Source organism: Silurus meridionalis, chromosome 20 (assembly GCF_014805685.1).
Source record: "Silurus meridionalis isolate SWU-2019-XX chromosome 20, ASM1480568v1, whole genome shotgun sequence".
In the NCBI taxonomy this organism is placed as follows: domain Eukaryota; kingdom Metazoa; phylum Chordata; class Actinopteri; order Siluriformes; family Siluridae; genus Silurus; species Silurus meridionalis.
In genome coordinates, this window is record NC_060903.1 from 7,730,753 (window position 1) to 7,753,502 (window position 22,750).

The window sequence follows — 22,750 nt, forward strand, 5'->3', positions numbered from 1 at the left end:
GTTAAATATTAAATCAATTTATATTATTTATTTAATATAAAATATTATTTATTATATATATATATATATATATATATATATATATATATATATATATATATATATATATATATATATATGTTAAATGAAATATCAAGCTTTTCCGTTCACTCTGCCTATGACTCATTCACTCAATTCATACTAGATGGATGCATCATTCGTCATTGGATTTTAAATAGACTGTTTTGTAAATGACACCAATTATAATGCTTCAGAAAGCTTTTAACCTTTAACTTCTCATCAGTGCTCCATTGCTTCACATTTAAATCCATGCAGAGAGAAAACAAAGGCATGACAGACCACAGAGCCTTTGTTATCACCAAAAATGAAAGAGCATTTTGTCTCAAAAAATTCCCCAAAACAAAACACAGCTTACTTTAGACATATTACAGTCAGCTGTTAAAATAACATCTACATCTTTATCTCTGAATATACATCCACATCCACATCCACATCCCCATCTACAGCGTGGGCTACAGTAAAATTAGCCCATCTCTGTGGCAATTGTACTACTTTTCCCTGGCCACCCCATTTATATATAGTGGTGTAAGAAAGTGTTTGCCCCTTCCTGATTTCTTATTTTTTTTGCATGTTTGCAAATGTTCTAAAAAGACTTCAGATCATCAAACTAATTTAAATATTAGTAAAAGATAACACAAGTGAACACAACATGCAGATTTTTAATTAAGGTTTTTATAATTGAGGGAAAACAAAATCCAAAACGACATGGCCCTGTGTGAAAAAGTGTTTGCCCCCCAAAACCTGGTGTGTGTAGCCTAGCAAATGCACTTGACAGCCAATAATATGAGGTATTTAGGATTCAGCTAGCGTTTTCAGCATTATTTAAATCATCCCATGTTAGCCAATCTCAGATGTTTGATAATGACAAAAAGAAAGCCTCATTACTTTTTCCAGCAGAGGGCAACATGATATTTAAAAATAAATATATAGCCTAATTAAAAAAACAGATTGCCTAAAAGTAAAGCGAGATGACTAAACATGACAAAACATAAACAAAAAAAAAAACATTAGGTTTAAAAAGAAATGTTAACACTCTTTCTTTCAGATGTACTGAGTATAAACTAGACCACCTAGAAGAACTAGAATCAGCCAGTAAGTGCCCTAAACCTGCATAAAACTATCAAAACAAACCAAGTGGACTAGCTAGAATTATGTCATTGAGCATAGCCCTTCTAAAACCAGCCTAGCATCACCAGCTAGAGTGAGACTGTTAAGCTACACCTAGACTGAACAACATAACCAAGTCAAGTGCATGTAAGTATTCAAAAACTCCAGAAAACTATCAAACCTAACCAAGTGGATTAGATAGAACCAGCATGTAAGAGGTCCAACCCCCTTCAAACCAATCAAGCCAAACTAATCTGACTAGGTAGAAACAGCATGGAAGTGTCCAAATCCCCCTCAAAACCGAACAAATGGACTAGCTACTGTAGATTCAGCACGTAAGCAGACCAAACCATCAAACCAAGCAAAACAAGCCTAAACAACCTGGATCATCAACCCAACTAAGTTGAGGTGGCATGTAAGGGTTCAAATCTATCTAAAACCATTCATCCAAACCAAATGGACTAGCTGGAACCAGCATGAAAGTGTCCAAATACCCTTAAAAACCATCGGAAATAAACAAGTGGACAAGCTACTGTAGCAGTATGTAAGCAGCCAAAACCATCAAAGACAACCAAGCAAAACTAGCCTGAGCAACTGGGATCATAAACCAAAATCAAGTTGAGTTAAGGTACCATGCAAGAATTCAAAACAATTAAACCAAACCAAGTGGACTAGTTAGAACTATCATGAGAATGATGAAAGAACCATCAAAAATGAACAAAGAATAGCTACTGTAGAACCAGCATATAAGTGGTCAAAGTCATAAACAAACAACAAACAAACAAACAAACAAAAAAAAAAGCAAAACTAGGCTGATCAACCTGGATCATCAACCCAATCAAGTTACCTACAGTAAGTATTTAAAACCTCCAGAAACAGCTGGATAAAGTGGACTAGCTAGAACCAGCATGTAGGTGGCTATAAAACCAAACCAAACCATGTGGACTAACTACCAAAACTATTTAAACCAAACCAAGTGGACTAACTATCAAAACTATTCAAACTAAACTAAGTGGACTATCAAAACTATTCAAATGAAACCAAGTGGACTATCAAAACTATTCAAATGAAACCAAGTGGACTATCAAAACTATTCAAACCAAACCAAGTGGACTATCAAAACTATTCAAACCAAACCAAGTGGACTATCAAAACGATTCATACCAATCCAAGTGGACTAATTACCAAAATATTCAAACCAAACCAAGTGGACTAACTACCAAAACGATTCAAACCAATCCAAGTGGACTAACTACCAAAACGATTCAAACCAATCCAAGTGGACTAACTACCAAAACGATTCAAACCAATCCAAGTGGACTATCAAACCTATTCAAACTAAACCAAGTGGACTTCCTACACCTAGCTAAACCGGCATGTAAATGGCTGAAACCCTTTCAGACTCACCAAACAAAAACGCCTCTCTGAATCAGAATGAACCAGTTTATTTAGAACCAGTTTCAACTGCCTTACTATTTAGACCCAATTTTAACTGCTTGTGCATAATACCATCTGAAACACTTATACCAAACCATCAAACCATCCAAAGCTGCTTCAAGGTGTGACTCTATCTACAATATAGGTACATTACAAACATCTATAGATCTGAATGTACATAAGATGGTTCTGCTCCATAACAATGTACATGACCATGTTTTACATTTCCACTGATTCATTTATTTTAGACAGAATACACAGAAAAAAAACAAAGACTTCAGAATATATTTGCGTGCTACACATTAAAACTCAGTATGTTGTTTCTCCGGTGACAAAGATAAACCGCTTTCCCCCCTCCCCTCCCTCACCGCCGCTCAGCGTCACCTGCGCAGATGCTCGCGCGCTGCTCGGTCGTGCTCGAGCCTTTCAGATGCTCGCCGGCGTTTTTCACATCCGCCTCCATTTTAACAGTAAACCGACGGATTATGAAGAAATCCCACCTGGATCAGAGTTAAATCCGGATCATCTTAGATTTGCAGCGTTATTTATTTCCCCTCTCTCTATCGTTCGTCAGCGGCGTTGGACAAGAGAGACGCTTTTGTTTCCCGGAGGACAGAAAGAACACGAAGTGATGCAGCGCCGATTTAAACCAGCAAACAACACCATGACTGCTGTAGTATAACACCCTCCAAAAAAGAACAAGAAAATGTGCACAATAACGCTATTGAAATGACCAAAATGAAATGAAAAATTCAAACGAAAAACGATATTCAATATTCGTACAACGTCGTTCGGGCGCGAGCGTCACATCGTAGTGAAGTTACCGACTGAACGGAAGCGCGTGAGCAGGTAACGATTCCGATTTATCGTCTATAAAGGAGATAAAATCTCGATTCGCGGATAAAATGAGATAATAATGTTTAAAGGCTGAGCTGGCATTTGTTTGCATTGGGTTATGTTCACAGGTGATAGGTTTCAAGCTAACACCACTGCTCTTTCAATTAAATCCGCACATTGTTACGTCACGGAACACACACACACACACACACACACACACACACACACACACATATATTACGCCACTATGCTTTCAAAATGCACGCAGGAAAGAATTGCACATGATGTTGATCACCTGTTATTGGTGTGTGGGATGGGATCTGGCTCCTTAATTTACTGGAAGGAAAATCCCCGCTGATAAAATGGATATTAATGTTTAATAACAAACGTATTGGTGTGTTTTTTAAACAACAATTTATGTTAACAGAGTAACACACAATCTCACCATTTATTATGCAATTCAATTCTTAATCTAAACTTATTTTCCTAGCATGGTCCATATTTACTTAAGTTAATGTCTTGGCTTATAGGAACAGGCAGAAAATTAGGCTTTCACATAATCTCTACTTAAATACATGGTATACAGTGCTTTAATCATGTCCAGCTTTCAGCCTGTCATCTGTATTCGTCTCAAACAGATTTGCTTTTAAAGCTTCTATGTCCATGCTAGCAGAGAGGACTGGCCATTTCCATTAAAAAAAGAAATCAGACCAGGCATATACTAAAGGATGAAAAGAATGAACACGATAAACAAGACCGATTGGTTGATAAGTGTCGGGTGGTTGACAGGTGTTTATTAGTGTGAATGGTAGTCTTTTGCATAGGAAATAATCACTTTATGGCTACTGAGCATGAATATATACTGATACATTCATGCTCAGTAGCCATAAAGTGATTATTTCCTGATCACTGAATGAAGGTGTGCAAAATTCAAAGGCCATGACCAGCTTGTACTACAGCTGTAATGTATTCATAAACAAGCAGTGTTAATATGTGTTTGAGTTGTGTTTTGGTGCAGAAAAAATCTAACAAAATGGGTGGAAAGCCAAAGTATAAGCTTAGAAAACTGTGTTCGGATTTTCACAATGAAACATTTGAGTTAATATTTGGCAGGCAGAGGAGTGTAAAAGCCATCCAAGAGAAACAAACAGAGAGTGGGTCAGTAAAGGATAAATATATTGCTGTGAGAAAGACTATCAAGGAGGACAGCATTTTTGTCAGGAAAAGAAATAGTGCAATGAAGTGGATGATGAGAGGCCATGGAATAATCTGTTGCAAGTAAAAAACAAACCCCAAACGTCTAAAATTAACTCGAATGACAAGACATGATTTGGTAATTGGTTGAATCGGTGAAGGTGATAGTGAGCAATGCTTCCAGGTTTCATTTCCAGAGAAGGTTTCAGGTTTTATTTCCAAGTCTTTGCGTGGAGGACGATTGGAAAAGGGTTGGTGGGCTGTGAAGTAATTCAGTGGACTGAATCTGAAAAATGCTGAACCAGGAACTTTTAAACATATTGTTCAGAAATACATCAGCGACATTCTAAAACATTACAGGCTGTCTGAGAAATGCAGTGCAGGTTGCATAGGATGTAGCTTCTTTATATTCCTTAAAAAAAGATGTTATTTTGCATACGCACATGATTGTTATGTATTAGTCATTGTTGCACTTTTGTCTTCACTAACAGTGTATATTTGACAACTGCTTTTATAAATTAAACATCATTATTTCAAATCATAAATAATCTTAAAACTTATAATTTAATATTTTGTGGGTATTTTCACAGCACCAATTTATTCTGATCTCTAACCTTTATACACAGTTGATACTTATGCACACATAGATATGAGTATTTATTCTGTATTTATATATAAAAAAGTTCAAATATTCTATTTTTGCAGCTGTTTTGTCCCCATAAGGAGAGAAAAACATGCCTTCCCACGTATACTGCAAAGACCTTTTCTCCTGTGTGTGTGAGACATGCCAGAGTTTTCCTGAAATGTCATTGTGTATTTGCATCTGTGTGTGAATCTGACATTCTCACCTCTCAGAGGGAGACATTTACAGAAGCACATGACACTTTTGGCTCATAAACATGCACACACACGTGTCGAGACACATGCATACACGCACACAATTATCAGAATTGTCCAACCCTGATACTTTAATTGGAGCAGGCTTAATTTGGCCCATTTATAAATAATCCACATTCAGGATCCATCAGTGATTAGATTTCCTTCTGTTCGTGGGTGTGTTTGTGTGTGTGTGTGTGTGTGTGTGTTTGTGCACATACACACATATGTTCACCAGTTGATGACCCAAAATTAGAAATAGCCAGAGGGGAGTCTGGATTCTCATCCCAACGTCTGCAGCCTCTGTTTATTATTTTCTGCAACCTGGGGTTTGAACACACACTGTTCACTGACACCGTCTGTGCACACAAGGTATATTTGTCTATACATAGGCAAGATGGTGCATGTCAATGATAAGATGTAATTATTCAAGGTAAAGCCTCTGGACTAAATATAGAGCCATGCTGGAGGTTTTCACTGGTTTCATATATCCACATTAGGGATGGTAATCTCATCGGTGCATCGGCATAAAAGTTAACGATGTGATGCATCGATGTAAAAAGTGTATACAAGTTGCCATTTGCATCCTGATGCATTGTTTTTAACATATGTGCAACAGTACAAAATGATTTATTTATATATAATTATTAGCAGATTATTTCAAAAGTGGGCATTAATTTGTGACATATATTTTATATGTAGATTTTTTTCATCGCTGCACCGTTTCTCATGCGCAATATCTCAGCGCCACTGCTGCTACGTGAATGTGAAGTATCACAACACTACAGAGACCGAGGCATGTCCTGAGAGTCACATCGAATATAGATGATGATGATGATGATATTTAATCTTTTTGAACTACAAAGGCTTGTTTGTGAAAGGGCCGTGCTTTAGAAGTCAGAAAGCACTTATATAAATTTATGATTTGCTGTCTGTTTGAACCAAAGAAAAAAAAAAAAAACTATATGTACAGTACCATAGTAATACATTGCATTGTATAGCATTGTACTGTATCGCAGTGGTCCACAACCTTTTTTTGCACCACGGACCGGATTAATGTCAGATATTTCTTCAATATTTTCACGGACTGGCCTTTTCTAAATATAATAATAATCGTGAATCCACTGTGTTGTTGTTTGTTCATTTTGCTCACTTGGGGGTTTGAATTAACGGTAATGTATTATGTGTTACCGGCCGGAGCAGCCCCTTTAAGAAGGTAGTGGATGTAGGTAAGACATGTGACCGAGGCATCTTGACATGCATCAAGAGTGAGTCATAGACAGATGTTGCAGAGAGAATCCGGTAATTTTCCAAAATAAAACATCGTTCAGAATCAGATAATAAATAAAACAAAAATAATGTAAGTTATGTATTCTTTCTGGGCGGCCCGGTACCACTGACCCACGGACCGGTGCTGGTCCACGGCCCAGGGGTTGGGGACCACTACTGTATCGTAACATGGGTAAATTGTATCACATTAGTAGCTGTTTCATATGTATCTTTAATGTTTCAAATCATTGACCTTAGTTGTGGAGATGCACATTTTAAATACACACACACACACACACACACACACACACACACACACACACACACAGAGCAGAGTCTGAGAAAGACAGACTTGGGGACTAGGTTATGCTTGACCACGCTGCTGCATAACCACACAGAGACACAAAGTGCAACACAAACATGTTCTGATACTATAGCGATTATTGTACTGTTTGAGAAATAATCAATACTAACATAATAGTGGCATCTCAGAGACAAGCTGGTGAGTGGGAGCACATGAAAGCAGTAGCAACAGGCCACTTCTAACTCGTCTTTTTTATTGAATGAAGGTCATGGCCTTGATTTGGCTTACAAAGAAGTGGATGGGAAGAATCGTAGTGTGTGTGTGTGTGTGCACTTGCATGTGACATAAATACATTACATTTATTTAAAAACAAAAACAGTTATTATAGGACACTATTTTTAACATTTGGTTACTGTTACCACCCTGAAGTTTTTTCCCCCTAATTATTTTATGCTGCTTATATCTACTTTGCTGCATAACACATTTCTGTATAATTACAACCTGATCTAAAGGTCACTGCACATTTTTTCCCCCATTTTTCTGCACCTCTATATTTGCAAACCATGCCATTTGCACTTAGACTCTGTACTTGTCTTTCATTGTCTCCGTACTTGTACTCTGCACAATGACAATATATTGAATCTAATTGAATCGACTCTAATCAATATAAGTTAATCTTATAACACATCAATGTTTTAGGAATTAAACATAGAACATTTCGTACATTCTATTTGTTTATAATTACATTACCGTAAATTCCGGACTATTAAGCGCACCCAAATATAAGGTGCACCCACTGAATTTTACAAAGATTTTTATTTTGAACATAAATACGCCACACCTGTCTATAAGCTGCAGGTGTCTACATTGAAACTAATAAACTTTACACAGGCTTTAACAAAAGACAGTGTCTGTTACACGGCTTGTATCTAAACAGTAGCCTACCAAGAAAGTCATTGTTCACTGTCTTTCTCCTTCCTTTCACAACTATTTCTCTCAGGAGTTTTTCTTTTGGCCTCATCGTGCGTTGAAAAATCGTGAAGCTTTTTTTCTTGCCCAATGCGGCCCGATTCAGTGGGAGCGCATCTGATTTAATATAAAGAATTTCATTGGTTCACCTGAACCCGTTCGGGAATTTCATTGGTCTAATGGTATAGGGCTTAGTTTTTTGGCTTGAAGCTGGTGAAACCGGGAAAACCCAGGAAAAATCTATATATTAGCTGCTTCATTGTTTAAGCCGTGGGGTTCAAATCGTGGGAAAAAAGTAGTGGTAAATGTTAAATGTCACTTGAATGTCCATGAAGCAGTTCAGTTTTCTCTCTTCCTTTTCTTTAGCATTTACTTGTTTTGTAATGTTCCATCCGCTATACCATCACCACGCCACCAGAGGAAACAATTACCCGAATATTGAAAGCATACAGGTCATAGGACACGTCCTGTTGCTAGCCTAGATAAGCCATGTTCATGCTAAGTATTGTAGTACAGTCAACCCCCGATAATTCGCGTTTTGGAACTCGCGGCTCGGAAAATCCACCGGTTCTCATTTGAAACTTAACTTACGGCAAAAGTCACATAATATCTAGATGAATTCACTGAGGTACCATAAGGGCTGGGGGGTGCTTAACCCCCGCAAGTTCCGGGGGACCACTGTATTGTATGTTATCTCTCTTGTTCTATGCCGTTATTGTGTACCGACCCTTGCTCTGGATTATTTCTTTAAAGTTTGTTTTCCTGCTTTGGACTTTGTTTGCTTTGTGGAGTGACTTTCCCTGTATCAAACCTTTGCCTGCTTATACCTTTTCTTGGATTCCAATCTGTCTGAGCAGAATCAGAATACTTCGCCTGCCTGCGAATACACTGGACATTTCTCAGCTTTAAACCATAGTCTTTTACCATGGAGAGATGCTAGCGATGTACCTAAAGCAGCTAAAAGCTCATCAGTCTGCAAACAATCATCTTCTGCAAGCGCTCCACGTTATGCCTGCTGACAGCTGCCATGGTTTTTTCCAAAAAATATGATGTCTGTTTTCTGCATCAGCCAGAAATAGACGGTAAGGCTTTGGACTAGGCATCTATGGTATGAAATAGTGATCATGGGTTAAGAAACTCCTCACTCACTTTACCTGACTCATACACAATGTGCTTAAATACCCCATGGGAGATTTGGATGTATCGGGCCAGCTGTTCCAACTTCACCCGGAGTCAAACTTGGCTGCGGATGACGTCGTAAAATCTTGAACCCTCGCCACCCAGAGTGGTTGGAATGACGTTGATTTTCTGAGATGGACTCAATTCCAGGTTACAAGTTGAGATGGCCTGCAAGGACTACACCCAACCACTATCAAAGTATATCACATCAGTCATTTGCCTGGACAATCTAATCAGGAACCAACTCATCGCCAGTCAGCCATGCGCACTACAAGGAATTGCAGAACCTCAACCCACCATGCCGGAACCAATGCAGCTGGAAAAGACACAGGTGTTATCAGAGCAACGCCAATGGCATCTCATATTCCAACTCTGCTTGTACTGCGGTCAAGCAGGTCATCGCTGTGCCACCTATCCTGAGAAACCCAGCTTCCGAAAATCTAGGGTGAGCCAGCACCCACACCCCCAAAGTTTAGTTGTGCCAGTACAATTGCAATACTCTAATGAAATGTACCACCTCTCATAGATTTTGGAGTCCCCTTCTGGAGTCCCCTTCAATCGGCGGAGGAGCTCAAAATCCCCACTGTTTCATGCAAGGGACCCTAGCGAATCAAAGTGGTGGACAATTAGCCCACAGGTGATGGCTATGGGATCACCCATCACACCCTATCACCCTCCAAGTCGATTTATTTCATGTGGAAAAACCTACACTGTCTATCATATCCTCTTCTACTAACTGTATTATTTTGGGTTTTCCATGGCTCCAAACACACAACCTAATGATCTCCTGGGACCAAAAAGAATTATGTCGGTAGTCACAAAGTTGCAGTGTATGGAGAATCTTTGTTCCTTCCCCTGCTCTTCCATGTTGGTCGAAAGCCCTAATAAGCATCAAAAAGGTCCAAGTCCCCAATGAATAGCAGGACCTGGGAGAGGTTTTCATCAAGACACAACCGTATACAAGAGCCACAACCCTACCACCTCATCGGCCATGGGACTGCCAAATTGAACTGCTGCCAAATATGAAGCCCCATCGGTGTTGAATCTACCACCTTTTGGCACCAGAGAGCAATGCAATGTAGAAGTACATAGAGGAGGCACTCACAGCGGGGTTTATTCGCCCATCCACGTCTCCAGCTTCCGCCAAATTCTTTTTGATAGAAAATAAAGATGTGGTCTGGGGCCGTGCATAGACTACTGTTTCCTGAATGCCATCAACGTTCGAAATCCATTCCCTCTCCCACTTGTATCAGCTGCCCTTGAACAACTCCGAGAGGCCCAGTACTTCACAATGCTCGGTAGTGCCTATAATTTAATACGAATTAAAGAGGATGATGAAGGCAAAACTGCTTTTCATACCACCAGGGGGCACTATGAATACAGAGTCATGCCATATGGCCTTACCAATGCACCATTGTTTTGAGTGTTTATGAATGAGATCTATCAGGATCCACTGGACTCATAGGTCGTAGTGTATTTATGATATTCTGATTTAGTCTACAGCCTATGAACTCCATGTCAGTCATGTGCACACAGTGTTACATCGCCTTTTATAACATCAACTGGCAGTTGAAGCTAAGAAGTGCAAGTTTATGGAGTCCATCACTTTCCTGGTATAAGTCATCAATCGACAGGGGGTAGAGATGGACAAAGATAAAATAAAAACAGTCCATGATCAAAGAATTGTGACGGTTTCTGAGATTCGCAAAACTTTTATAGAGGCTTGATACAGAACTACAGTGTTGTGGCCACACCCCTCTTTGCAGGCAAACAGATTCCTGAGGTGCCTTTGAAAAACTGAAAAGTCATGCAAGGTGGCCCCCATCTTGCACCATACTGACCAACACTTCCTTTGTGGTAGAGGTGGATGCCTCCAGTTGAGGGATTTCTCTCTTAATGCCATTGTAATCCTGGCAAGCTCTGCCCATGCATGTTCTTCTCACGCAAACTGACTGCTGCAGAGGGAAATTATGATTTAGGTAACTGGGAATTGCTATCCATTAAGGAGGCCCTAGAGAAATGAAGACATTGGCTAGAGGGGACTCGATACCATTTCAGGTGGTCACTGACCATAGACTTTGACACTGACTTTGATTATATCAAAGAGGCAAAACAGGAACATGCTGCCAAAAAACTGTATTTTCCCACCAGGATGCGAACTAGGGTCTTAGATTGGGTGCACCTGACTTACCAGAAGGCATCAGGGGATCCACCGCAACACAAAGCTCATCCATAAGACGATCTGGTGGCCGTCACTAGTCTCTGACTCCAAGAAATACGTAGAGGGCTGTCCAGTATGCAAAGTTTGAACGCCCAGACAACACCCTTTTGGCCTAATAGAACCATTCCCCATCCCACAACAACCTTGGATGCACATGGCGGTGGACTTCGTCACCGATCTCCCCAACATCCATGATTATACAACTATATTTGTAGACCGGATCTCCAAGGCATGCAAATGTATACCTCTAACGGGTCTCCCTACAGCTAATGAAAACAGCACAAGTATTAATGGAACATGTTCACCTGCAGACACAGTGTCAGATCAAGGAACTCACTTTACTTCTCAGGTCTGGCAGCCTTTTTGTGAAGGGCTTGGAATCTGGCTGAGCCTTACATCTGGATAAAACCCCCAAGCTGATAGGTAAGCCGTGAGAGTCAACCAGGAATTGAGACGTTTTCTAAGGACTTTGGTCACAGAGAGCAACATCATTGCAGTAAATACCTAACATTCGCTAACCCACTAATTCACTAACCTCACTCGTTTCCAGTGCATACTGGGATTTCCGAAACCTCTGTTTCCATGGTCAGGTGAGTTATCTGTCATCCCAGCAATCAATTATTGATTTCAGAGAAGCAGGGAGGTATGGGACACAACCGCGTAAGAGAGTAAAGCCTTGAGGTGTTCGTAGAGGGGGGGTTCAGTAATGGTTCCCTTCGCTATACCATCACCATACCACCAGAGGGAACTAACACCCAAATATTGAGAGCTCGCTGGACACTTTCTGTTTTTAGCCTTTATAAGTCATGCTCACGCTATTTTAAGTGCGAAGTGTTGTATCTCTGTTACATACCAAGCCGTTTGTTATCTCTCTGTTTCTATGCCATTATTGTGTACCAACCCTTGCTCCGGATTATTTTTCTAACGAGTTTGTTTCCCTGCCTTGGACTTTGTTTGTTTAGTGGACTGACTCTGTGTTTTGAACATTTGCCTGCTTTTACGATTCCGTTATTGGATTTGTGTTTTGGATGATATGTTTTTTATTTAATAAACCCGTACATGGATTCCAATCCGTCTGAGCCTGCTGACACGTCTATGAGTTGCAGTTCCTGCAATTCCTGACCCTAATCACCTCGGTTGCATTCTATTGTGAGATAACAGCCTAGGTATGCAACTTTTTTTGTGGCAGCATCTGCTCTTTACATAAATGTTTTTCACTTATGAAGGCACCAATACAATGAATGTGAAGATGTCTTAGAATATAAATCATTTACTGGGAAGGTGCAGTAAAATGGACATTTTAAGTTTGGCCTACATTTGATAGAGAACATATTCAGACCTTGTAAGAAGTTTAATGATGTTAGCACAATAATATGGCATAACATTTCTTTTATGCCACATCAATTTGATCAAATGTGTTGTTTATATTTAACCCGTAAATGGAAACAAGCTTAGTTTTTGTCACTTCTATAGTGCTTCATCTTCCTTGGTTATGTCAGAGTCTACTATCAAGAACTGCAATAATACTTTCATTAAACGATACATAATTTTCTCTTCAACAATGATGTAATTGAAGAATTGTTATTGATTAAAAGTATCAGTAGCAATAGTATATAATGGCTATACTAACTGATAAAACTGAAAAACATCTGAAAAACATCCAACCAGTCAGGCTGATCAAATTTCACTTATCAGTGGACTTTAAAAGCCCTGTTTTTAAATGAACTCTAGACAGCTTCCAATCTTGTTCACCATTTACAGAAAGGTTCTACCTGGTACAAGAATTGTCTTTCTGTCCATTCACAAAGCCCCTTTTTATTTTTACATAGCTTTCAGGCCATCTTCCTTATGGAAGGAATGCTGAAGCGAGTGGTATAGTTGTTGTGTCATTTAGATAAATATGCAAAGTAAACTTGCAAACTTTTACTGTAAATTATACTGTAAACTTGTACATTTTAAACTTAAAATGAAGATATGTATGACTGCTTTGTAAAAGTTGTCAAATTTTGCATTATCTTTTTAAATAACCTTTAAAATAAAATTTGCCATAGTCCATTTGGCCTAGCCCAGCATGACCCCCTTACAGCATCACAATTCCACTATGCACAAAGCGAGGTCTGTGAAGACACTGGAAGTAGAAGACATCGGAAGTAGCTAAGAGGCATGCACATGCAAAGCCTCCTCGTCTGATATAAAGCCTTGACCTTATCAATTCTTCTATGGCTGAAGAATGCACATATCCCCACAATCATGCTCCAAAATAAAGGAAGAATAAAGGTTATTATAAATTAAGGGGGGTCTAACACTGGAAATTCATGTGGATCTGATGGTCCAGGGATAACAAACAATGTTTTCCCTTGTGAATGAGTTTAGACTAAAGGTTTCAGTTTTATGATGAAGCTCTGAACTTTACTCGATTTGAAAATTTGGATAAACCCAGAAGAAAATTACAATTGAGCGCTTTGTAGAATCTTTAAATCTTACTAACCAGAGCGCTCTCATGTTTCTGTGTCCTATTTTTGTGCAGGAAGCAAGTTGGCACAATCGAGCTACTGCAACTGAGAATTACACACCAAGAAAGATCATTAACACATTGGAACACACACATAGCTGTCCACCCACCGACACACACACACACACACACACACACACACACACACACATACACAGATGGCACTAGAAAACTCCACATTTTCTTCTCGGCCAGAGTCCCTCTCTCTGCCGGTCCCAGAGGAGAAAGGGGAGGTACCTGCTGAGGAGACCAAAGAAGATGCTCCTGCCACTGGAGTATTCAACATATCAGATGAACTCGGGCATGTGGTAACCACAGAGACATCATCTTCCCCACAAGTGCCCTCTAATAACAACCTGTCATTTCAAGACAAGTTGGCTGCCCGGGAATTACAAGCCAATCAGCACCGAAAAAAGATACAAGTGACAGGGCAGGAGAGGGGAAGGTTTGGTTGGGGTAAGAGATTATGCCATATTTCTTTTACAGTTTGAAAAACAGTTATTCATACATGTTCAAAGTTTGATTATTATATAAAAAAAATGTGCCTGCATTTGTTAAAGCAAAACTGCTTCCTTTTTAACGGCTTATGATAGTGTGCTCATGCCTGTGTGCATGTCTAAGTGCATTTGCGAAGAAAAATAGTGTTATTGTAGCGGGTCCCGACTAGGTCCCCACTGGCAGATGTATATATATAATCTTCTGATCGGAGTGCCCTGAAAATATTACAAATAATATAAAGAAATCAGTGAAGCAGGACAACTGTTGCTCATACTCCATTCACTCGGATTATCTTTATTATTAACTTTGTATCTGCAATCATGAATTATCTTCTGTTCTTTGTCTGTTCCACATTGAAACACAGGTTTTATCCACATTTAGATAACATGACATTTAAATAGTCATCGAAGTTCTGTTTCCACATAAATGTATCTTCACACATTTTACAGACATCAATGTGTTAACATTAGTATGAAACCGAAAATAAACATATTCCATTTAAGTCCTAATTTTAGTCTATTATCAATCATATTTACCCATTCACTTAGACATCTTTCCTCTTTACCCTCTTACCAAAAGAGTAATTTTGTAATTACTTTACATTTTAAGTGTTCACTTTATGCAACAGAATAACCCTCATGTGCAGTATTACATTTACACTATAAGAACATAAACCTGAAAATTAAACTGTATATTTGTAGTATTAACCTTTACCTTTTACAACATTGTATCACAAACAGAACTGTTTTCAACACACACTAGAATAATGCACAAATGCCTCAGAGCCATAAGAAACATATAGAACAAGCAACATGTGGCCGCCATTTTCTCAACCACGTGCTATTAAACTTAACTGTTTCACATTTAACATACTTTTTTACTCATGGAACACACATCACTGGGGATTCATATTAGTTTGGAAACATTTGTAATCACAAAAAAAACTGTGTAACTGACCTGAAAATATTACAAATAATATAAAGAAATCAGTGAAGCAGGACAACTGTTGCTCATACTCCATTCACTCGGATTATGAGCTCGTCTTGCTCTGTGCATCGCTAATTGTGACGCGGCACTCGTTGTTACTGCCCCCCTGTGTCCGTTTAATGAAATATATGTCTCCATGTGTTTTTTTCATAGTCTCTGATTAGCATTAAATTATATGCATCAGAATAAAATAAAATAGCACAAAAGTAATCATCTCAACAAAACTTATTTTGAGAGTGTCACATTATATAATCTCGCATTATGCCTTGTGTCATCTATATTTATGTATTCATCCACGCTATCTTGGCACATTTCTCATGTTGTATATCTGTTATCCTTTTACTGTCCAATTTCTCAAAAGCTCCTTCTGTCTGTCTGACCTTCTTTCTCTGTCATTCCTTGCCATCCATTCATCCATCCATCCTCAAACTCAATTTTTCTTTTACTTTCTTTGTACGTTTTTGACTTACTTTATCTTTTTTTTTTAGCACGCAGTAAGCGCAAGAGGCAACGATACGTTGAGAAAAATGGCCGCTGTAATGTACAGCATGGCAACATGCGCGAAACGTACCGCTACTTGACAGACATCTTTACCACTCTGGTGGATCTGAACTGGCGTTGCTCACTATTTGTTTTTGTCATGGCCTATGCTGTTACCTGGCTTTTTTTTGGTGCTATATGGTACCTCATTGCATACTGCAGGTATTTACACCACACACACACACACACACACACACACACACACACACACACACACACACACTAGGATGCATCCATAGCTATATTAGCATTAGCCACAAGGTTTTCTCCTTCTTGAAGCATACAATTGTCAGACAATAATTGCCATATGGAAATAATGTCTGCAGTCTCTGCAGAATGATGTACCCTGCAGTAAGATGCCTCTCTCATGCTCTCAGAAACCGTATATTGGCATACGTTTTAAATAGAATGTTTCCTATGGAGTTTTTTATGGCTTGGTACACTACTAAAAAACATTCATATATTTAAAGGAACTGTTCTTTAGGAACTGTTCCAGGTACCCACTCAAATGTACACAAGCACACATACCCACCTGAGATTAACCCACAGTCATTTGAGTGGGTGGGTACTAGAGAACATATAAAACAGCAAACTCCCACATTCTATTTTTCTCTTGCTTTTTAACCTTTATGAAATCTAGAATTATAAAATTCTAGATTTCACTACAGCATTTAAGGATTATATATGCTAACTAAATAAAGTTATTTCAGTCTTTTATTATTTTTAATTGATTATTTCTTTTTGTTTCAACATAATGTCAGAATGCTAGTTACATATCAGGGTAAGAAAAAGTTAAAATTACTATTAATAATAATAAATAATAATAATAATAATATTTATTATTATTATATAATAATAATACATTATTATTCATATTAATGACAATATTTTATTTTGCATAGTAAATCCAATTTCCCCACTTTTCTAGCAGTCAAATACACATTTATTTTCAGATGTACAAATAATAAAATAAGCTATATATATAAAATAAGATATATAATAAGATATAATAAGACATAATAAGAGATTTATTCCAAATACTGGTCAATTTTCCTCAAGATTTATTTAAGGTTCAGTCTTTTATTGAGTTTTTATTATTATTATTGGCTTAGGGCACTCAAATGAAATTAGTCTGTTTGCTGTAATAAATCCATTTAGTAGGCTCAGGCTCAGGCCCTGCTTTACTGACTCCTGGTAACACGAGAGACTTTTTTTCAAGCAGACACAACTCTGTATACTCTGAGTATACTCTATGTGTACATTTCTTTCTTCATGTAAAAACGTGTATATTTCTGTTTTTATATTTCTAACATTTATTATCCTGTGTTAAATTCAGTAATGGATGGTCATGATATCAGATTAGGGGTGTAGTAGCTTATTAGTGTTGCTTAGCAGTATAAATAATTTAAAATGTAAGTTGTACTGGACCAAGGCATCGGCCAAATACCATGAACAGTAGATCAGAGGGCAATAATCTTATATCTGTCTATAGCTCGACTATGAAGATTTTAGGATTTAACGAGGAATAATGAGGTTTTATTAATCTCTTCTATGGCATAATGAGAATGATCTGAAATGTTATACACCCACACAAAGACAGATAGGCAGCTGCAGTCATGAGTTAAATTTTTTCTAAGTGCTTTTTTAAGTCTGTAATGATCTACTGCCATTTAAAATCAGAAAAGTTTTACCCTGTTGGTTCAAAACCAAAAAAACTACTTAGTGTACAGTTCTGTCAACTGTCCTTTTGTGTAATTTGTACTTTGATATTAGACTTTGTCTGCTAGCTACTTTTAGTTTCTTCTTTTAAAGGCATTTTAAAGGACATTTGACTGTGACTAGTGTTAATGTATTTCAGATACATAAGCCAATTGGATTAAAAAAATTTATTCCCAAGTGCTCAAAATAAATAAATAAATAAATCAAGACTGTCACAGGCTGTATTAACTTAGAGTTTAAACTAGAAAGAGCTCAGCCCCAGCTATGTTTCTTCACATCCTTCTATATATTTGTTTTATGATTACTGCAGGTCCTATTTCACCTGCTTCCACAAAGGAAAAAAATAACCCTCTTTGATTTAAAAATCTATTTTAGGTGAATAAAACTTACAACGACCAGGCATAATACTATAGCATTATAACATAATGACCGGTAAGGTGAATAACACTGAATATCTCTTCATCATGGCACCTGTTAGTGGGTTGGATATACAGTATTAGGCAGTAAGTGAACATTTGATGTGTTAGAAGCAGGAAAAGTGGGTAAGCGTAAGAATTTGAGCGAGTTTGATAATTGCCAAAATGTGATGGCTAGATCAAAGCATCTCCAAAACTGCAGCTCTTTATTATGTTATGCCTAATTGGATTATATTGTATAAAGAGCTTGAGAGATGTGTAGTAAGTACTGTGTACCATATTATAAACAGTAAATTGACCTCTTGTGTCTATAGTATCTTGTTCAATTTTTTTAAGATGGCTTACATTATTATACAAATATAGCAATAGTATATAGTATATATAGTAATACCCCATCTTCTGTTTTTTTTCTTTTTAGGGGAGATCTGGATCATTTGGAGGACGATACATGGACTCCATGCGTGAATAACGTTAATGGGTTTATCTCCGCTTTCCTCTTCTCCATCGAGACAGAGACCACCATTGGATATGGTCATCGTGTCATCACCGATCAGTGTCCTGTGGGCACCATGCTTCTGCTTTTGCAAGCCATACTAGGCTCAATGGTCAATGCTTTTATGGTAGGAACACACCAGCATGCTTTTAAAACTTGCTCAGTGGTTGACCCTACAGGCATGCTAATTCTGTGACATATCTATATAAACACGGCAGTAAATATAACAGTGCTTAGCAGGTGTGATTTATACACAAATTATAATAAATTATCATGTGTTACTAACGACACTTCTTTTCTCCCTTTACTGTAAATCAGCTAGAAATGCATTCAGAGTTGTATCCAGAGTCAGAGATGGTTAAGACCACAAGTTACACCTTGAATACGAAAGTAACTAGCATTCAACGCAAATTGGTACTTTTGATATGTTTTTTTAGGTTTTCAGGAGGCCAACATTGTTAAACTCAAGCATTTGCTTTTAAGTTAAAAAAAAAAAAAAAAAAAAGGGGGTAGAAAATATGAGTAATATTATACATAATCATTGTGTCAGGAATCCGCCTGCCACGCCTCCTTCAGAGGCTGCCTTTGCCGCTGCGCGCTCCCAAGCACGCAGCGCAAATCGCACACAGCTGATGCACGTTATCCTCTCATTTCCTGCCACCATATAAACCACTCACTCACCCACATTCCGGGGTCCGTTATTGTACGTTCGTGCGTGGTCTGGCAGGATTATGCTGTGTGTGTTCGCTTGTGCTTCTCCGCAACGTGCCTTCTTCGCCCGGACTTCGCTCACTCCACGGCGCGTTCGGCTTCCCAGCGCCTCGGACTACCGACGCTTCCCGTCGCTTCCCTCCGTGCGCGCTTCCTCCATAACGCACCGTGGATGTTTATTATCTGAACTGCTCCGCTTCCGGATTATCCCGAACTGCACGGGTGTTTTGTGTTGGCTCTGCCCTTGTTTAAATAAAGTCTCTGTTTGCCGTTACTCCGGCTTCCGCCTCTGTGCCACGCCTAACAGAATAACGGACCCCTGAAATAGGAATATCGGACAAAAAGAAAAAGAAAGGACAAAGAAAAAAAAAAAAAAAAGGAAAAGGACATGATCGGGTTAACGCCGTGGTCCCGGCGCGAGCCGTGTCTCGGAGGTCGGGTTCGTTCTGCCGCGGTCAAGCGGCAGCCAAGCTCCGCCCCCGGGAAAACCCGGAAGCTCGCAGCCGCTCGGGCACGCCGGCAGCGCCACGCCCCCTTCATGACGTCACAGGACTCCCGGCTCGCTTCTCCGGCAACAGAGCCGAATGGAGGGATTTTTTGAGGAGCGTGGATCAATATGTGGAGTTAAACCCAGCTGGTTATCCCACTGAAGAGGCGAAAATCGCCCTCCACATGTCTCTTCTACCCGAGGAATCTCTCTCCCTTGCCAGAGAGCTGTGGAGCACGATGGCGGGCGAGTTCAGCTCCTGCACCCAGTTCCTCCAGCTTCTCACCAGGGAACTCGGGATAACCACAGCTGATCTCCATCTCCTCTCCCCCGCTGCTGAGAACGCCGTTCCTCATCAGAGCTTCCAGGAGGTTACCACGCTGCTTCAGGCCCTCCAGGTCAGCTCTGCTCCGCCGAAGGTCCTCCAAGGGATCTCCGCCGTGCTCCAGGAGATCCAGGCTGGCTCTGTTTCATTCCAGGACCTCCAGGAGCTCTCCGTTCTGCTCCAGAACCTTCCGGTGGGTCCAGCTCCGTTCCTGTGTCCCGAGGAGAGCTCCGTTCCGCCCCAGGACCTCCATGAATGCTCGGCTCCGTCCCAAGACCTCCAAGAGAGCCCAGCTCCGCTCCCGGTCTCCGAGGAGAGCCCAGCTCCGCTCCCGGTCTCCGAGGAGAGCCCAGCTCCGCTCCAGGTCGCCGAAGAGAGCCCAGCTCCGCTCCAGGTCGCCGAAGAGAGCCCAGCTCCGCTCCAGGCCGCCGAAGAGAGCCCAGCTCCGCTCCAGGTCGCCGAAGAGAGCCCAGCTCCGCTCCAGGCCGCCGAAGAGAGCCCAGCTCCGCTCCAGGTCGCCGAAGAGAGCCCAGTTCCGCTCCAGGTCTCCGAAGAGAGCCCAGTTCCGCTCCAGGTCTCCGAGGAGAGCCCAGTTCCGCTCCAGGTCTCTGAAGAGAGCTCCGTTCCACTCCAGGTCTCTGAAGAGAGCTCCGTTCCGCTCCAGGTCTCTGAAGAGAGCTCCGTTCCGCTCCAGGTCTCCGAAGAGAGCTCCGTTCCGCTCCAGGTCTCCGAAGAGAGCTCCGTTCCGCTCCAGGTCTCCGAAGAGAGCTCCTCTCCGTCCCTGAGCGACCCCGTGAGCTCCTCTCCGTCCCTGAGCGACCCCGTGAGCTCCTCTCTGTCCCTGAGCGACCCCGTGAGCTCCTCTCTGTCCCTGAGCGACCCCGTGAGCTCCTCTCTGTCCCTGAGCGACCCCGTGAGCTCCTCTCTGTCCCTGAGCGACCCCGAGAGCTCGGTCCCGCTGCAGAGAGTCCCCGAGAGCTCGGTCCCGCTGCAGAGAGTCCCCGAGAGCTCGGTCCCGCTGCAGAGAGTCCCCGAGGCTCGGTCCCGCTGCAGAGAGTCCCCGAGAGCTCGGTCCCGCTCCAGAGAGTCCCCGAGAGCTCGGTCCCGCTCCAGAGAGTCCCCGAGAGCTCAGCCTCGTCCCAGGGCCTCCTGGCGAGCTCCTCTCCGCTCCTAGGCTTCCTGGCGGCTCCCTTCCCGCGCCTAGGCTTCCAGGAGAGCTCCTCTTTGCTCCAGGTCCCTGACGAGAACGCGGCTCCGCTCCCGGTTCCTGACGTAAGCTCCTCTGTGCTCCCAAGTCCCAAGGAGAGCTCGGTTCCAAGCCCAGGCATCTCTTCAACCAAAGGGGTCCCGGAGCACACAACTCGTCTCAGAGGCTGCGAAAGGGACGTCGACCCGTCGCCCCCGGGCGTCACCGAAGGCTACGGCTCGCCCCCCAGTCTCCCAGACAGCGATGCCATATCTCAGAGCTCCGCTTCCACCGAGAGATCCCCAGAGCTCCCACCTCAGTTCCGGGACTGCGAAAGGGACGTCGAACCGCTGCTCCTGGCTTCATCCGAAGGCGGCGGCTCGCCCCACAGCCTCTCACAAGGTGACGGCTCGCCTCGGGACCCCTCTCACGGTGACATCCTGTCTCCAAGCTCCCTGGACGAAGACAGGTCACTCCTGAGCTCCAGGGAAGTTGACGTCGCACCGACGAATCCTGACGAGGTCGCGACTCAACCGCTGTACTCGGTCAGGGACGTCGCTCCATCTCCGGGCTCCGTCCAGAGGGCCTTCCAGCTGGTAAGCCCCGTCGAGAGCTATGCCCTGCTTCCGGTAGTCACCGAGGTTGTCTCTCCACCCAGGTCCCGTGGGTGATGAGGTCCCGTTCCTGTCCTTCCTGGGTAACGCCGGTCCGTTCCAGGTTGCTGCCAGGGACGTCTGGCCATGTCAGGTCTCCAGGGCTGCCGCCTCTCAGCTCCAGACCACCGCAGGGGAGGTCGTTCAGCAGCCGGATTTCGCTGAGGGCATGGCTCCGCTCCTGGGCTCCGCTGAGGGCAGCACTCCGCCTCCAGTCTCCGCCGATGGTGTCAGCCTGCTCCAGAGCTCCGCGGATGGCATCCCTCCGCCTCCTGTCTCCGCCGAGGACGTCGCTCCGCTCCGGGTCTCCGCAGGGGTCGTCTCTCCGCCTCCTGTCTCCGCCGAGGACGTCGCTCCGCTCCGGGTCTCCGCAGGGGTCGTCTCTCCGCCTCCTGTCTCCGCCCAGGACGCCGTTCCGCTCCGGGTCTCCGCAGGGGTCGTCGCTCCGCCTCCTGTCTCCGCCGAGGGCGTCGTTCCGCTCCGGGCCTCCGCAGGGGTCGTCTCTCCGCCTCCTGTCTCCGCCGAGGGCGTCGCTCCGCTCCGGGTCTCCGCCGGGGTCGTCCCTCCGCCTCCTGTCTCCGCCGGGGCCGTCGCTCCGCTCCAGGGCTCCGTGATGGCCGTCTCTCCGCCTCCAGTCGGCAACAAGGGCCTCGCCCCGTTCCTGGCCTCCGCGTGGGGCTGTGTTCCGTCCTGGCTCCGTGACGGTTCCGTCCGGGTCCCCTTCGACCCTGGAGGACTGGAGGGGCCCTCCTCCGAGTGCCCGGGCCCAC

At 42.2% G+C, this 22,750-nt stretch overlaps 1 protein-coding gene across 3 annotated transcripts in view; it reads left to right on the forward strand.

Annotated features, from left to right (window-relative positions):
* Positions 1–2,983: 2,983 nt before the first annotated feature.
* Positions 2,984–22,750, forward strand: part of kcnj9 (potassium inwardly rectifying channel subfamily J member 9) — a 32,682-nt gene continuing 12,915 nt past the window's right edge. The window contains exons 1-4 of one of the 3 annotated variants that reach the window (XM_046876433.1): positions 2,984–3,453; positions 13,981–14,421; positions 15,939–16,152; positions 18,544–18,745. In XM_046876433.1, coding sequence (XP_046732389.1) covers positions 14,124–14,421; positions 15,939–16,152; positions 18,544–18,745 — 714 coding nt within the window. In that variant the 5' untranslated portion in view covers positions 2,984–3,453; positions 13,981–14,123. Of the gene's footprint in view, positions 3,454–3,655; positions 3,674–12,310; positions 12,620–13,980; positions 14,422–15,938; positions 16,153–18,543; positions 18,746–22,750 lie in introns of those variants that run through there. The other 2 variants (XM_046876436.1, XM_046876435.1) reach the window with 2 other exon arrangements.